The sequence below is a fragment of the Cetorhinus maximus genome, chromosome 5 (genome assembly GCF_964194155.1).
Source record: "Cetorhinus maximus chromosome 5, sCetMax3.hap1.1, whole genome shotgun sequence".
Taxonomy (NCBI): Eukaryota; Metazoa; Chordata; class Chondrichthyes; order Lamniformes; family Cetorhinidae; genus Cetorhinus; species Cetorhinus maximus.
The window spans coordinates 173,145,612-173,163,547 of NC_135883.1; the positions used below are offsets into that span (position 1 = coordinate 173,145,612).

The 17,936-nt window shown below is 43.7% G+C and overlaps 1 protein-coding gene across 1 annotated transcript in view; it reads left to right on the plus strand.

The window, feature by feature from the left end:
• Nucleotides 1-17,936, plus strand: part of enah (ENAH actin regulator) — a 519,571-nt gene that overhangs the window by 213,993 nt on the left and 287,642 nt on the right. Inside the window, exon 3 of the mRNA XM_078542818.1 lies at nt 5,200-5,365. Coding sequence (XP_078398944.1) covers nt 5,200-5,365 — 166 coding nt within the window. The remainder of the gene's footprint in view (nt 1-5,199; nt 5,366-17,936) is intronic.

Consider the following 17,936-nt stretch of genomic DNA (forward strand, 5'->3'; position numbering starts at 1 on the left):
CTGGCTGCCTCTCCCTCTCTCAAACTCAACCTGCCCCCAATCTCTCCCTGAGGCCCCACCCTTCCCCTCCCCATACCTGGTTCACCTTCTCACCCACTGTCCCTTTACCCCTCTCTCCTTCCTGTTTTTGCCCCTTCTTTCTCTGTTTCCTCTTGTTTCTCTCTCTTCAGTTTTCCCTTCCTCTGTCTCTGTGCATCTGTGTTGCTTTCTGTGTCTCCTGCCTGTTACCTTGCTCAGTGACCCCTCACTCTTGTGTGCAATAAATCAAGATAATTTGGCCTATGAATCCCACTACTTTCCAAGACTACAAGTAATTTGACCATGATGGATTGCAGAATACTTTATCAATCTGAAGAAAGATGTGCAAATCCTAAAATGAATGTTTTGTCTTCAAGTAACTGTCTGAATACTCTACAATTGTAAACAATTAGAACACAAAGTGTGTGTACAAAGAGATATTTTTGAAATGTTTCACTGCTACTGTCAAAAATTTAAATTGTAACTATAAGTAAATCTGGAATATAAAGCTAGTCTCAGTAATAGTGACCATGAAACATAGAAACATAGGAACATAGAAAATAGGAGCAGTAGTAGGCCATTCGGCCTTCCGAGCCTGCTCTGTCATTCATTATGATCATGACTGATCACCCAACTCAATAGCCTGCTCCTGCTTTCTCCCCATATCCTTTGATCCCTTTCACCCCAAGAGCTATATCTAACTCCTCCTTGAAAACATACAATGTTTTGGTGTGGTGGCGAATTCCACAGGCTCACCACTCTCTGGGTGAAGAAATTTCTCCTCATCTCGGTCCTAAGTGTTCTACCCCATATCTTCAGACTATGACCCCTGGCTCTGGACTCCTCCACCATCGGGAACATCCTGCATCTACCCTGTCTACTCCTTTTAGAATTTTATAGGTTTCTATGAGATCCCCCCCATATTCTTCTGAACTCCAGCGAATATAATCCAAATCGACTCAATCTCTCCTCATATGTCAGTCCCGCCATCCCAGGAATCAGTCTGGTAAACCTTCGCTGCACTCCCTCCAAAGCAAGAACATCCTTCCTCAGATAAGGAGACCAAAACTGCACACAATATTCCAGGGGAGGTCTCACCAAGGCCCTGTATAATTGCAGCAAGACATTCCTTCCTGCTCCTGTACTCGAATCTTCTGGCGATGAAGGCCAACATACCATTTGCCTTCTTTACCGCCTGCTGCACCTGTATGCTTACCTTCAACGAGGACACCCAGGTCTTGTTGCACATTCCCCTCTCCATTTATAGCCATTCAGATAATAATCTGCCTTCCTGTTTTTGCTACCAAAGTGGATAACCTCATATTTATCCACATTATATTGCATCTGCCATGCATTTGCCCACTCATTCAGCTTGTCCAAATCAACCTGAAGCATCTCTGCATCCTCCTCACAGCTCACCCTCCCACCCAGCTTTGTGTCATCTGCAAATTTGGAGATATTACATTTAGCTCCCTCATCTAAGTTATTAATATATATTGTAAATAGCTGGGGCCCAGACACCGATCTCTGCAGTACCCCACTAGTCACTGCCTGCCATTTGGAAAAAGACCCGTTTATTCCTACTCTATGTTTCCTGTCTGCCAACCAGTTTTCTATCCATCTCAATACACTACCCCCAATCCCATGTGCTTTAATTTTACACACTAATCTAACTTGTGGGACTTTGTGGAAAGCCTTCTGAAAGTCCAAATAAACCACATCCACTGGCTCCCCCTCATCAACTCTACTAGTTACATACTCAAAAAATTCCAGTAGATTTGTCAAGCATGATTTCCCCCTCATAAATCCATGCTGACTCTGTCCGATTCTGCCACTGTTTTCCACGTGCTCAGCTATTAAATCTTTTATAATGGACTCTAGAATTTTCCCCGCTACCAACATCAGGCTGACTGGTCTATAATTCCCTGTTTTCTCTCTACCTCCCTTTTTAAATAGCGGGGTTACATTAGCTACCCTCCAATCTGTAGGAACTGTTCCAGAGCCTATAGATTCTCGGAAGATGACCACCAATGCATCCACTATTTCTAGGGCCACTTTCTTAAGTACTCTGGGATGTAGATGATCAGGCCCTGAGGATTTATCGGCCTTCGATCCCATCAATTTCTCCAACACCATTTCCCTACTAATACTGATTTCTTTCAGTTCCTCCCTCTCAATAAACCCTGTGTTCCCTGACATTTCTGGTATGCTGTTTGTGTCCTCCTTTTGTGAAGACAGAACCAAAGTATGTATTTAGTTGGTCAGCCATTTCTTTGTTCCCCATTATAAATTCCCCTGTTTCAGACTGTAAGGGACCTACATTTGTCTTCACCAATCTTTTTGTCTTCACATACCTATAGAAACTTTTACAGTCAGTTTTTATGTTCCCTGCAAGCTTACTCTCGTCCTCTATTTTCCCCTTCTTAATCAATCCCTTGGCTCTCTGCTGAATTCTAAACTGCTCCCAATCTTCAGGTCTGTTGTTTTTTCTGGCCAATTTGTATGTCTCTTCCTTGAATCTAATACTATCTCTTAATTTCCTTTGTAAGCCATGATTTGGCCACTTTTCCTATTTTACTTTTGCGCCAGACAGGAATAAACAATTGTTGCAGTTCACCCATGCATTCTTTGAATGTTTGCCATTACCTATCCACTGTCATCCCTTTAAGTAATGTTTCTCAATCCATCTCAGCCAATGCGCGTCTCAAACCATCGTGGTTTCCTTTATTAAGATTCAGGACCCTAGTCTCAGAATCAATGACATCACACTCCATCTTGATGAAGAATTCTATCATAATATGGTTATATCCCCAAGGGGCCCTGCACAACTAGATTGCCAATTATTCCTTTCTCATTACACAATACCCAGTCTAGGATGGCCTGTTCTCTAGTTGGTTCCTCAACGTCTTGGTCCAGAAAACCACCCTGCATACGCTCCAGGAATTCCTCCTCCACGGTATTGTTACTAATTTGATTTGCCCAATCTATATGCAGATTAAAGTCACCCATAATTACAGATGTTCCTTTATTGCATGTGTCTCTAATTTCCTGTTTAATGCCATTCCCAACATCATCACTACAATTTGGGGGTCTGTATGTAACCCCCACTAATGTTTTTTTCCCCTTAGTGTTTCTCAGCTCTCCCCATACAGATTCCACATCGTCGGAGCTAATATCTTTCCTCAGTATTGTGTTAATTTCCTCTTTAACCAGCAATGCAACTCCCCGCCTTTTCCTTTTTGTCTGTCCTTCCTAAATACTGAATACCCCTGGATGTTCAGTTCCCATCCCTGGTCACCCTACAGCCATGTCTCTGTAATCCCAACGATATCATACCTGTTTACATCTATTTGTGGGATTAATTCATCCACTTTGTTGCGAATGCTCTTCGCATTAAGGCACAAAGCCTTGAGGCTTGTCTTTTTAACATGTCCCGTTTCCACTATTTTTCACTGAGACCCTGTTTGATTCTTGCCCTTGATTTCTCTGCCTATCACTTTTCTTATTCCCCTTTCTGTCTTTTGTTCTTGACCTTGATACCCCCTCCTCTGACTCCTTGCATAGGTTCCCATCCCCCTGCCATTTTAGTTTAAACCCTCCCCAACCACTCTAGCAAATATTCCCCCTAGGACATCAGTCCCGGTCCTGCCCAGATGTAACTCGTCCAGTTTGTACTGGTCCCACCTCCCCCAGAACTGGTCCCAATGTCCCAGGAATCTGAAACACTCCCCCTCACACCATATCTTCAGCCACGTATTCATCCAATATATCCTGTTATTTCTACTCTGACTAGCACGTGGCTCTGGTAGTAATCCTGACGTCATTACCTTTGAGGTCCTACTTTCCGACTTACTTCCTAACTCCATATATTCTGCTTTTAGGACCTCATCCCTTTGTTTAACTATGTCGTTTGTACCAATGTGTACCATGACCACTGGCTGTTCACCCTCCCCCTTCAGAATGTCCTGTAGCCGCTCTGAGACATCCTTGACCCTAGCACCAGGGGGGCAACATACCATCCTGGAGTCTCATTTGCGGCCACAGAAACGCCTATCTTTTGCCCTTACAATTGAATCCCCTATAACTTATTGCATTCCCACACTTTTTACTCCTCCCCTTTGCGGCAGAGCCAACTGTGGTGCAACGAATTTAGCTGTTGCTGCTTTCCCCTGAGAGGCCATTCCCCCCAACAGTATCCAAAGCGGTGTATCTGTTTTGCAGGGGAATAGCCACAGGAGATTTCTGCACTGTCTGCCTAGTCCTCTTGCTCTTCCTGGTGGTCACCCATTCCCTTCCTGCCTGTGGACTCTTAGCCTGCGGTGTGACCACCTCTCCATGCGTGCTATCCACGATACTCTCCGCCTCACGGATGCTCCACAGTGTCCCCAGCCACTGCTCCAGCTCCGAAACCCGGGCTTCCAGGAGCTGCAGCTGGAGACGCTTCCCACACGCATGCTGGCCCCGGGCACTAGAAATGTTCCCGGCTTCCCACATAGAGCAGGAGGAGCACACCATGCCTTTGAGCTCTCCTGCCATGACTTACCCCTTTAAATTAAATGAAACCTTTTGGAAGATAATTAATGTCAATTAGTCTAAGGTCCTTCTTCCCTGCTCCTCGTTGTTACAGAATATAGCCCTTACAAACGATGAACCGCAAAATAAGACCTTAAAAACTATAAGCGATAAAAGTAGTAAATACTTGCCCAACCGTATTCCCAGATCACCTCGTTCCCTACTCACCGAACTCCCTCAGTCACCTCTGCTCATCAATTGCCACAAAAACCCATCTGGTACACTAGGGAAGGAAATCAGCCACCCTTACCTGGTCTGGCCTACATGTGACACCAGACCAACAGCAATGTGGTTGACTCTTAACTGCCCCCTGAAATGACCTAACACGGTCAGTTCAAGGACAATTAGGGATGGGCAACAAATGCTGTCCTTGTCAGTGATACCCACATCCCACGAATGAATAAAAAGAAATAAGTAATCGTACTGCTTTTTGCCTTATTGAAATGATCACTTTCTGAACAAAAAAACAGAAAATGCTGGAAGTACTCAGCAGTTCAGACAATGCGGAGAGAGAGAAAGTTTTCAAGTTTGATGTCTCACCAGAACAGTTTCTAAACTGGTAAACTACTTAAGCAAGTGAATTAACCCTTTGTTTTTCTGTATCTGCAGTGAACAAAGCATATGCCAGGCGCGGGCTGCCGTTATGGTGTACGATGATGGCAATAAGAAGTGGGTACCAGCTGGTGGAGCAACCGGATTCAGTAGAGTACATATTTACCACCACACGGGCAACAACACGTTCCGAGTGGTGGGGAGAAAAATTCAGGACCATCAGGTAGAAATTAGTTTAGTTTCATTTTGTGGACATCTCAGTTTCGGCATATTCATAATTTTCTTGAGTGCATGTGCATGAGATTTTTATTTCATTTTGGTTTCTACTCTGTCATTTTACTCGATTTACTTTTCACTTTTTGTTTACTGTGGAAATTTTGGTCTGTTCCGCAATAAAATAAGGTTTACTTTTCAATTTGTATTTGGCATTTTCTCAGGTGTTTAATTTTTAATAAGCATAGAGTTTTTTTATTCTTTCACGGAATGTAGGTGTTGCTGGCTAGGCCAGCATTTATTGCCCATCCCTAATTGCCTTTGAGAAGGTGGCAATGAGCATTGACAGTTCAATATTTTACATATCGAGAAGATAAGTCACGTCGTTATTGTCCTTTTTAAAATTAACTCTCAGGACCTGAGTATTGCTTGCAGGCAGGGCCGGCATTTATTGCCCATCCCTAGTTCCCTTTGAGAAGTTGGTGGCGGGCTGCCATCTTGAACCTTTGTGTTCCATTGGTTCAGGCAATTTTATTAGCCAGGGAATTCTAGAGTTTTGACCCAGTGACCTTGAAGGAACCATGATGCTTGTCCAAGTCGGTATGATTTTGGAGGAGGTGATGTTTCTATGTACCTACTGCCTTTTGTCCCCCAAGGTGGTGGAAGCTATAAGTTGGGAGGCGTTACTGAAAAAATTATTGAGTTACATTGCATCTTACTTCAGCACACGTAGCAGCCATGGTAGGCTGGTGGAGGGAGTGGATGTTTAAAGCTAGGACGCTGTACAAGCAGACTGCTTTGTTCTGGATAGCTGCTGTAGCTACAAGCACCCAGTAAGTGGAGAGTACTCCATTGCATGTCTGACTTGTGTCTTGTAGATCATAGAATCATATAATGGCCACAACATAAGGAGGCTCTTTGGTTTGACATGTCCATACCGCAACTCCGCCCTGAAATTTTCTTCTGTGCAGATAATTATCCAATTCTTCTGAAAGCCATGATTGAATCTGCCTTCAGGCAGTGCATTCCAGATGCTAACCACGCACTGCATAAAAAAGATCTTCCTCATGTCGCCTTTGGTCCTTTTGCCATTCACCTTAAATCAGTGTCCTCTAGCTGTTGACCCTTCTGCCAACAGTTTCTCCCTACCTATTCTGTCCAGGCTGTAAAGAGTACAACCCAGCTATTTGAGTTAATCCACATAACTGAAGTCCCTCATCCTGGAACCATTCTCATAAACCTCTCTTATGCCTTCACAATCTTCCTTAAGTGTTGTGCCCAGAATTGGACACAATATTCTAGTTGAGGCTGAACCAGTTGTTTTCATAAAGATTCACCATAACTTCCTTGCTTTTTTACTCTATGGCTCTATTTATAAAACCCAGCACCCTGTACCCCCTTTTCACCACTTTCTCAACCTGCCCTGCTACTTACAATGATTTGTGTACAGCCCCAGGTCCCTTTGCTGCTGCACTCCTTTTAGAAGTGTATATTTATTTTATGTTACCTCTCCTCAGTCTTCCTGTCAAAATGTATCACTTCACACTTCTCTGCATTAAATTACATCTGCCACTTGTCTGCCCTTTCCACCAGCCTGTCTATGTTCTCTTGAAGTCTATCATTATCCTATTAACAGTTCAGAATACTTCCAAGTTTTGTGTCATCTGCAATTTTTGAAATTGTGTCTTGCACATTCACGTCTAGGCCACTAATATAGATCAAGAAAACAGTGGTTGTACTAACAACCCTTGGGGAACCCCACTGTATAGTTTTATCCAGTCTAAAAAACTACCTTTCACTGCTATTCTGTTTCCTGTCGCTCAGCCAACTTGGTATCCATGCATCGTTGACAAACCTGTTATTTAGACCACACCTATAATACTGTGAACAATTTTGGTCCCCTTGTCTAAGGAAAGGTACACTGGCATTGGAGGCAGTCCAGAGAAGGTTCACTAGGTTGATCCCAGGGATGGAGGGATTTTCTTATGAGGAGAGGTTGAGTAGGTTGGATCTGTACTCAATGGAATTTAGAAGAATGAGAGGTGGCCTTATTAAAACATATAAGATTCTTAGGAGGCTTGACAGGATAGATGCTGAGAGGATGTTTCCCCTTGTGGGAGAGTCTAGGACCTGAGGGCATAATCTCAGAGAAATGGGGTGCCCCTTTAAAACAGATGAGGAGGAATTTCCTCTCTGAGGGTAGTGAATCTGTGGAATTCTTTGCCGAAGAGGGCTGTGGAGGCTGGGTTATTAAGTATATTCAAGGCTGAGATAGACAGATTGTTAATCAGTAAGGGAATCAAGGGTTATGGGGAAAAGGCAGGAAAGTGGAGTTGAGGATTATCAGATCAGCCATTGAATGGCGGAGAAGACTTGATGGGCCGAATGGCCTACTTCTGCTCCTAAGTCTTAAGGTCTTATTATGGTTAATGAAATGTCTTTTTCAAGTCCATTATGCATTATCAATCAACTGTATTACCCTCTTTAACCCTCTCTGTTGCCTCATTAAAAAACCTCATTATATTAGTTAAACACAATTTGCTTGGAACAAACTTGGACTGGCTTTTCTTGATTTCTATTTGCTCAAGTGGCTGTTAACTTTGCGCAGGGTTATAATTTCTAAAAGCTTTCCACCACAGATTAAATTGACTGACTGGTCTGTAGTTGCTGGGTTTATTCTTTTATGAACACTCTGGGATTTTGCAATTCCCCAATCCTTTGGCGCACTCCTGTAACGAAGAAGCACTGGAAGATTATGGCCAGTGCCTCTGCAATTTCTACCCATCCTTCCTTCAGTATCTTCCAGTCTTTCTAATATCTCCTATTTATCAATTTATAGCCCATCCAGTGTTTCAACTACTTCCTCTTTCACTCTGACAAATTCTCCTTCCTTACTGAACACAGATGAAAAATACTCATTTAATACTTCAGCCATGCCCTCTGTTTCCACAACAATCTTCCCTTGTGCTAGGTATGACCCCAGCCAATGCAGAACTTTCCCCCCTGATTCTCATTGACTTCAATTTTGCTAGGCCTCCTTGATTCAACACTTGGTCAAATGCAGCCTTGATGTTAAGTGCAGTCACTCTCACATCACCTCTTGAATTCAACTCTCTTTTTTGACCATGTTTGGGCCAAGACTGTCATGTGGCTTGGAGCCAAGTGGCCCTGGCGGAACCCAAATTGGCTGTGTGAAGTGGATGCAAGGAGGCTCCAAGAGGACTTGGGCCAGTTATGTGAATGGGCTAGAACAGATGGAATATAATGTGAATAAGTGAGAAGTTATTTACTTTGGTAGAAAAAACAGAAAGGCAAAATATTTCTTAAATGGTGAGCGTTTGGGAAGTGCAGGTTATGTTCTTGCTTGTTAGAGATGGTCATTGCCTGATATTCATGAGGCACAAATGTTGCTTGCTGCTTTCAGCCTATTGTTGTTCAGCTATTGCTGCATGGACATGGACTGCTTCACTATCTGTCGAATGAAAAATCAAGTTGAACAGTACAATCATCAATGATAGAGGGGAGGTAATTGAAGAAGGAGTTAAAGATAATTGGTCCTTGGACTCTTCCCTGAGGAACGAATGCCTGCAGCATTATCCTGTGATTGGCCCCACAGTGACCATGACCTATTCCATTGTTCCCAGTCTCCCTCCAAACACTGGACAGTTCCTTCCGCAATCAAATGCTGCCTTGATGTCTGGGGCAGTCACTTTGACCTCACCTGTTTGATAGCACTGTTGATTATTCGTTCCATTGCTTTGTTGATGATTTGGGACTGTTTGGTGGGGTGGTAATTGATTGGGTTAGATTTGTCCTTTTTATGGACAGGGCATAAAGGCAGTTTGCTACTGTTGGATAGATATCACTGTTGCAGCTGCATTGAAAATTTTAGCTAGAAGTGTACATAACATAAGAACTAGCAGCAGGAGTCGGCAATTCAGCTCCTTGACCCTGCCCCGCCATTCAATATGATCATGGCTGATCTCATTTTGGCCTCAACTCCAATTTCCCGCCCTCTCCTTATAACCTTTCAACCCGTTACTAATTAAAAACCTGTCTATCTTCTCCTTAAGTTTATTCAGTGTCCCGGCATCCACTGCACTCTAAGATAGTGAATTCCACAGATTCACGACCCTTTGAGAAAAGTAATTCTTCCTCATCTCTGATTTAACTCCACCACCCCTTAGCCTAAAACTATGGCCCCTCATTCTAGAATGCCCCACAAGGGGAAACATCCGCTCCACGTCTACTTTGTCTATCCCCTTTAGCATCTTATAAACCTCAATTAGATCTCCTCTCATCCTTCTAAACTCTGGCGAGTAGAGGCCTGAACAGCTCAATCTCTCCTCATAAGACAAGCCCCGCATCTCTGGAATCAATCTAGTGAACTTCCTCTGAACCGCCTCCAATGCAACTACATCCTTCAAGTAAGAGGACCAAAACTGTGCACAGTACTCTGGGTGCGGTCTCACCAATGCCTTGTACAGCTGCAACAACACTTCCTTATTTTTATACTCTCTTCCTTTAGCAATAAATGCCAAAATTCCATTTGCCTTCCTCATTACCTGCTGTATTTATATACTAGCTTTCAGTGATTCATGTACGAGGATACCTAGATCCCTCTGCACTGAAGCACTCCGAAGTGCCTCTCCACTCAAGTAATAAGTCGCCTTTTCGTTCTTCCGACCAAAATGGATAACCTCACCCTTATCCACATTAAATTCCATCTGCCAAATTTTGACCCATTCACCTAACCTGTCCAGATCCATTTGTAAATTTCTTGTTTCTTCAGTGCAACTTACTTTCCCACCTATTTTGGTATCATCTGAAAATTTAGTTATGGTACCTTCTATCACTGAATCCAAGTCATTAATGTAGATTGTCAATAGTTGGGGCCCAAGGACTGAACCCTGTGGCACTAGTTACAGCTTGCCATCCAGAAAAAGACCCATTTATCCCAACTCCCTGTTTCCTGTTGGTTAGCCAATCCTCTATCCAAGCTAATATATTACCCCTAACTCCTTGTGACCCTATCTTGTGTATTAATCTTTTGTGCGGCACCTTATCAAAGGCATTCTGGAAGTCCAGATATACGACATCTACAGGATCCCCATTATCCACTTTGCTTGTCACATCTTCAAAGAACTCTAGCAAATTAGTCGAACACGATTTACTCTTCATAAAGCCATGCTGACTCTGATGGATTGCACTTTGACTTTCCAAATGCCCCATTACTACTTCTTTAATAACGGATTCCAACAATTTCCCAAAGACAGATGTTAAACTAACTGGTCTGTAGTTTCCTACTTTCTGCCTCCTCCCCTTTTTGAATAAGGGCCAATCCAATCCACTGGAACCTTTCCAGAATCCAGGGAATTTTGGAATATTATAGCCAATGCATCCACTATCTCCGCTTCCACTTCCTTTAAGACCCTGGGATGTAGGCCATCAGGTCCTGGGGACTTGTCACCCTTTAATCCCAATAGTTTGCTCAGTACTTTTTCTCTAGTGATGGTGATTGTTCTAAGTTCCTCCTTCTCTATACCCTCTGCACTACCTGTTACTATTGGGGTGGTACTAATGTCCTGCACCATGAAAACTGAGGCAAAATATTGATTAAGCGTCTCTGCCATTTCTGCGTTCCCCACTATTAACTCCCCAGTCTCATCCTCCAAGGGACCAACATTCAGCTACTTTAGCTACTCTCCTTTTATATACTTGTAGAAGCTTTTGCTATCAGTTTTTACATTTTGCACTAGTTTTTTTTCATAATTTACCTTTGCTCTTTTTATTATTTTTTTAGTAACCCTTTGTCGATCTTTAAGTTTCCCAATCTTCCAGCCTGCCACCGACCTTTGCTGTTTGGTATGCCTTAGTTTTTGCCTTTATGTTACCTTTAACTTCCTTGCTTAGCCATGGATGCTTTTTCCCCCTCTTACCATCTTTCTTCCTCTTTGGAGTATATTAGCTAGTTTCGAGCACATGACTTCAACACTGAAGCTGAGATACTGTTGGGGGTACTTATCCTTTTCTATATCCCATCCCTTTCTCCATTTCATGTGGAGTAAATCTTGTTGCCTCAGGACTGACACTTGACGGAGGAGGCCACAATGCATCATCAACTTGGCACTTCTGATGGAAAATGGTTGCCAATTTTTCAACCATGAATTTTTCACTTGTGCTGGACTCTGTTATCATTGAGGATATGAATGTCCAAGGATTCCCCTCCTTTGGATATTTCTGATATTGTTATCAGTAGGATTGTGATGTCACCTGTGGGCTGCATTAACACCTTTTGCTATTGCACTAGTGGATCATTGGTGCTCTCTAATTTGTTCCACAGTATCTTCATCACTTGTTTCTTCTGTGCTGATGAGCTATACCTTTAGCTAAAAAAAATTCAGCTTGGGGATCTGGTTGCTTATCTGTCTTGTGTACACTGATGCCAAGGTACAAAATCATCTTGAGTAGATACTACTTCGTTGTACACATACCAAGACCAAGTAGTATCTAAGTGTATAAAGCCAAAACTAAGTGTCCAGACAGTCCATTTGTCCATTTCATCATCATCATTGCAGTTTCCTACCTGAACCACCCACACCAGCAATTGCCCCAACAACATTAAAAATTAATAACTGGATGGAAGCCAAACTTTTGTGTCTGAGCCAGGCAAATGTGCCTTTGGCAGCAGAACTTGAGTTTGCTGGCTGTGCATCAAACTGTGCAAGTACTGCTGAGACTGGTATTTGTAGGTGGCACCCACTTTGATTTTTCAGCATTAGTCCTGTGTGCATGTAGTCATTTCCTGCACTGTCATGCAACTAACCATAACTGAAATAAAAATGTGTAAACGGCAATTTGAAAACTCTTGTTATGGTATTGATCAGCTGAGGTGTGTTAGCAAAGTGACTTAATAGTTGCATTTTCATCATTCTGTTGCAGTATGCACTCCCCCCTAGTGGCTTAGCTGAGAACTGAGTGGACCTGAAGAACTTGATTGTCTTGATGGCATTTATTTATTTTAATGCTGCTGAAGATTTGTAAAAATTGTTGCATTATATACTGAGGATAATAAAGGACCTTTGGCCAATATATGCTTGTCTCCCTCCTACATGACTCGCCTGAAATGGTTTTTCTGCCTGCTGCTGCAGTTAACCCTGTTGCCCAAGATTTTGATCAACATGCTGCCCCTTGACGACATCATTTGGAAACACAACTTGAGTTTCCACATGACAACATGCTGCTCTACTTCACCACCACCTCTCCTGACCCCCTCCACTGTTTAAATTGTCTGACTGCTTGTCCAATATCCATAACTGGGTGAGCAGAAATTTCCTCCAAGCGAAGAGTGAAGCCTTAGTCTTCATTCTTTCTAGAATCTCCTCTCCCTATCCACTGAGCCACCTGTTTCCTTGGCAACTTTTAGGGTGAATGAGACTTTCCCTAGCCTTGGTGACATTTTTGATCCTGAGATTACCTTCTGCCCACATATCTGTGCCACCACTGGTTTCCACTTCTGTAACATCACCTGACTCTGCCTAGGCCTCAGCTCATCTGCTGATGAAACCCTCATCCATGCCTTTTTAACTTCTGGATTTGACTATATTCAAGCATACTCCTCCTGGTTGACTATCTTGCAGATGGTACACACTGCTGCCACTGTTTGTCAGTGGTGGAGGGAGTGAATGTTTAAGGTGATGGCTGGGGTGCTTTGTTGTGGATAGTGTCGAGCTTCTTGAGTGTTGTTGGAGCAACACTCATCCAGCCAAGTTAAGAGTATTTCAGCACACTCCTGACTTGTGCCTTGTAGATAGTGGGCAGGCTTTGGGAGTCAGGAAGGGAGTTACTTGTCCAGAATTCGCACCCTCTGACCCGCTCTCGTAGCCACAATATTTATATGGCTGGTCTAGTTCAGTTTCTGATCAGCAGTAACCTCCACATTGACAGTGAGGGGTGCAGCGATGGTAATGCCACTGAATGTGAAGGGGAGATGGTTAGATTCCCTCTTGTTGGGGATGGTCATTGCCTGGCACTTGTGTGGCATGATTGTAACTTGCCACTTATCAGTCCAAACCTGAATGTTGACCAGGTCTTGCTGCATAGAACCATAGAAAAGTTACAGCACAGAAGGAGGCCATTCGGCCCATCTTGTCCATGCCAGCCCGAGGACACCCAGGTGCCCTTTCTAATCCCACCTTCCTGCACCTGGCCCATAGCCCTGCAGCTTACAGCACTTAAGGTGCAGATCCAGGTACATTTTAAGAGTTTAGAGTTTCTGCCTCTACCACTAACTTGGGCAGCGAATTCCAGACGCCCACAACCTTCTGCGTAAAAAAGTTCTTCCTCATGTCCCCCCTACGCCTTCTGTAATTGGGAAAATGTTGGAGTATATTATAAAGGATGTAATAGCGGAGCATTTAGAATTACATAATATAATCAAGCAGAGTCAGCATGGCGTCATGAAAGGGAAATCATGCCTGACAAATTTATTAGAATTCTTTGAGGAGGCAACAGGCAGGATAGATAAAGGGGAACCAGGAGACATAATATATTTGGATTTCCAAAAGGCATTCGATAAGGTACCGCACATAAGGCTACTTAATAAGATAAGATCCCATGGTGTGGGGGGGTAGTATATTAGCATGGATAGAGGATTAGCTAACTAATAGAAGACAGAGAGTTGGGATAAGGGGAGGCATTTTCGGGGTGGCAACCTGTAACTAGTGGAGTGCCACAGGGATCAGTGCTGGGGCCTCAATTATTTACAATATATTAATGACTTAGATGAGGGAAGTGAATGTACTAATTGCCAAGTTTGCGGATGACACAAAAATAGGTGGGAAGGCAAGTGGCTAGGATGACACAAGGATTCTACAGAGGGATATAGACAGGTTAAGTGAGTGGACAAAGACGTGGCAGATGGAATATAATGTGGGAAAATGTGAGGGTTATGTACATTGGCAGGAAGAATAAAGGAGCTGAATATTATTTAAATGGAGAAAGACTGCAGAAGGCTGCAGCACGGAGGGATTTGGGAGTCTTTGTGCATGAATCCCAAAAAGCTAACATACCAGTACAACAGGTAATAGGTCCCCTTATCCAAGGAAAGACACACTGGCATTGGAGGCAGCCCAGAGAAGGTTCACGAAGTTGATCCCGGGTGTGGAGGGATTTTCTTATGAGTAGGTTGGACCTATACTCATTGGAGTTTAGAAGAATGAGAGGCAACCTTATTGAAACATGTATGATTCTTAGGGGGCTTGACAGGATAGATGCTGAGAGATTGTTTCCCCTTGTGGGAGAGTCGAGGACCAGAGGGCATAGTCTCAGAGTAAGCGGTGCCCATTTAGAACGGAGATGAGGAGGAATTTCTTCTCTGATGATAGTGAATCTGTGGAATTCTTTACTACAGAGGGCTATAGAGGATGGGTCGTTAAGTATATTCAAAGCTGAGATACCTTGATTCCCTTACTGATTTTTAATCAGTAAGGGAATCAAGGTATGGGGAAAAGGAAAGTGGAATTGAGGATTATCAGATCAGCCATGATCTCAATGAATGGCAGAGCAGACTTGATGGGCTGAATGGCCTACTTGTGCTCCTATGTCTTATGGTCTTATGAAAAGCCATGCAAATGTAAACACCCTTGTCTAAAAAAGATTGTAAAGATAAACCCAGCAACTACAGGCTGGTCACGTTTGCTGGTGGGAAAGCTTTTAGAAATTTTCCGAGCCAAAATTAACAGAAACTTGGACAAATGTGGCTAAATGAAGGAAAACCAGCATGGATTTGTGAAAGGCAAATCATAATTAACTAACGCTTGAGCTTTTGGATGAGGTTAGAGAGGGTTGATGAGGGTAATGCAGTTGGTGTGGTGTTGGAGTTGCAAAAGATGTTTGATGAAATGCCACATAATAGGGCTTGCCGCTAAGTTGAAACCTATGAAATAAAAGGGACAGTGGTAGCATGGATACCCTATTGGCTGAGTGAAAGCAAACATAGCGTACTGGTGAACGGTTATTTTTCCAAATACAGGAAGGTATATGGCAGCGTTTTGCAGGGGTCAGTGCTCCGGCCAAGACTTGGGTGTGCAGGGCATTATTTGCAGATGACACAAAACTTGGAATTATAGTGAATTGTGAGAAGGACAGTGATGGACTTCAAAAGCATGTTGGCTGGTGGACACATGGCAATTTAATGCAGAGAATGAGATGCATTTTGGTAGGAGGAATGAGGAGAGGCAATGTAAACCAAGGTTGCAATTCTAAAGTGGGTGCAGGAACAGAGAAATCTGGGGGTAAATATGCATTCGTCATTGAAGGTGGCAGGGCAAGTTAGTAAAGTGATTTGAAAGCTCTGTGGGATCCTGGGTTATATCTATAAATGGAGACATAGAGTACAGTTCCAAAAGCAAGGAAATTATGATGAACGTTTACAAAGCATTGGTTTGGTCTTAGCTGGAGTATTGTGTCTATTCTTGGGCAACTCACTTTAGTAAGGATCTGAAAGCTTTAGAGAGGGTGCAGAAAAGGTTTACGAGAATGATTTAAGGGATGAGAGACTGAAGTTACATGAATAGGTTGGAGAAGCTGGGCTTGTTCTCCGAGAGAAAAGTAGGTTGAGAAGATTTGATAGATGTGTGTGCTTGCACACGAACAGGGGAGAGACCTCACCGTGAGTCTGAGACAGCCAGAGTGAGCGTGGGTATTGGCAATTTGGTGCACAGTGGGAATTCGGTGCATAGGAGAAGAGGTGCTCTTTGCATTTTTTCTTTGCTATCCGACTTAAATCTTCAGAGAGTGGTCTTGCCCTGCTGCAGCAGTAGAGGCTACAAGGGAAAGGAATGACTGGTAAGTAGTGGGTAAGGTCAGGTAAGTATTTACTACTTTTATCGCTTATAGTTTAAGGTCTTTTTGTGGTTTATAGCTTGTATATTCTGCAGTAACGAGGATCAGGAAAGAAGGGCCCGAAAGTAATTGATTTAAAAGGTTTAATTTGAAGGGATAAGTCTTGGCAGGAGAGCTCAAAGCCGTGGTGTGCTCCTCGTGCTCCATGTGGGAAGCCGGGAACATTTCCAGTGCCTGGGACCATCATGTGTGCAGAAAGTGTGTCCAGCTGCAGCTCCTGGAAGCTCGGGTTTCAGAGCTGGAACGGCGGCTGGGGACACTGTGGAGCATCCGTGAATCTGAGAGCATCATGGATAGCACGTTTAGAGAGGTGATCACACAGCAGCTGAAGGGACTTGAAGAAGGAAGGGAATGGGTGACCACCAGGCAGTCCAAGAGAAACAGGCAGGTAGTTCAGGAGTCCCCTGGGGTCCCACTCCCAATTCGGTATTCCATTTTGGAGGCTGATGAGGGCGCTGGTTCCTCCAGGGAGTGCAGACAGAGCCAAGCTTCTGGCACCACAAGCAGCCTGTCTGTACAGGAAGGGAGGAAGAGCAATAGTAATAGGGGATTCTATAGTCAGGGGAACAGATAGGCGCTACTGTGGCTGTCAACGTGACTCCAGGATGGTATGGTGCCTCCCTGGTGCCAGGGTCGGGATGTCACTGAACGGCTGCAGGGCATTCTGAAGGGGGAGGGTGATAAGGCAGAGGTCATGGTACATGTTGGTACCAATGTCATAGGTAGAAAGAAGGATGAGGTCTTGCATCAAGAATTCAGGGAGTTAGGCAGTAGACTAAAAAGCAAGACCTCTGGTTGTAATCTCTGGATTACTCCCAGTGCCACGTGCTAGCGAGATCAGAAATCGGAGAATAGCACAGATGAATACGTGGCTTAAGAGTTGGTGCATGAGGCAGGGTTTTAGGTTCCTGGATCACTGGGTCCGTTTCTGGGGAAGGTGGGCCCTGTACAAGCAGGGCGGTCTACATCTGAACCAGAGTGGGACTAACATCCTTGTGGGCGGGTTTGCTAGTGCTGCTGGTAGGACTTTAAACTAATTCGGCAGGGGGAGGGGACACAATGTTAACAGAATAGGGACACATCTTAATACAGTAAAACAATCAAGTCAGAGGGAGTACAGCTGCATAAAGCTTCAAGGGAATAGGGCAAGGGTGGATGGCCTCTACTTTAATGACAGAAGTATTACAGGTAAAATGGATGAGTTAAGGGTGAGGGTTGACACGTGGAATTGTGATATAGTAGCCATCACTGAGACGTGGTTGAGGGAGGGGCAGGATTGGCAGCTCAACATTCCGGGATATAGAATCTTCAGGTGAGACAGGGGAGGGGGTAAAAGAGGAGGAGGCGTTGCATTATTAGTTAAGGAGTCAGTTACTGCAGTAAGGAGAGATGAAATCTTGGAGGGGGCATCGAATGAAGCTTTGTGGGTAGAGCTTAGGAATAAAAAAGGGGCAGCCATATTGTTAGCTGTTTATTATAGATCCCCAGATAGTGAGCGGGAAATTGAGGATCAAATATGTGCACAACTTGCAGAGGTGTGTAGAAACAATAACAATAGGGTAATTATATTAGGTGATTTCAACTTTCCCAACATTAATTGAGATAGACATAGTGTTCAGGGCTTGGATGGAATGGATTTCTTGAAATGCGTAGAGGAGAACTTTTTAGGTCAATAT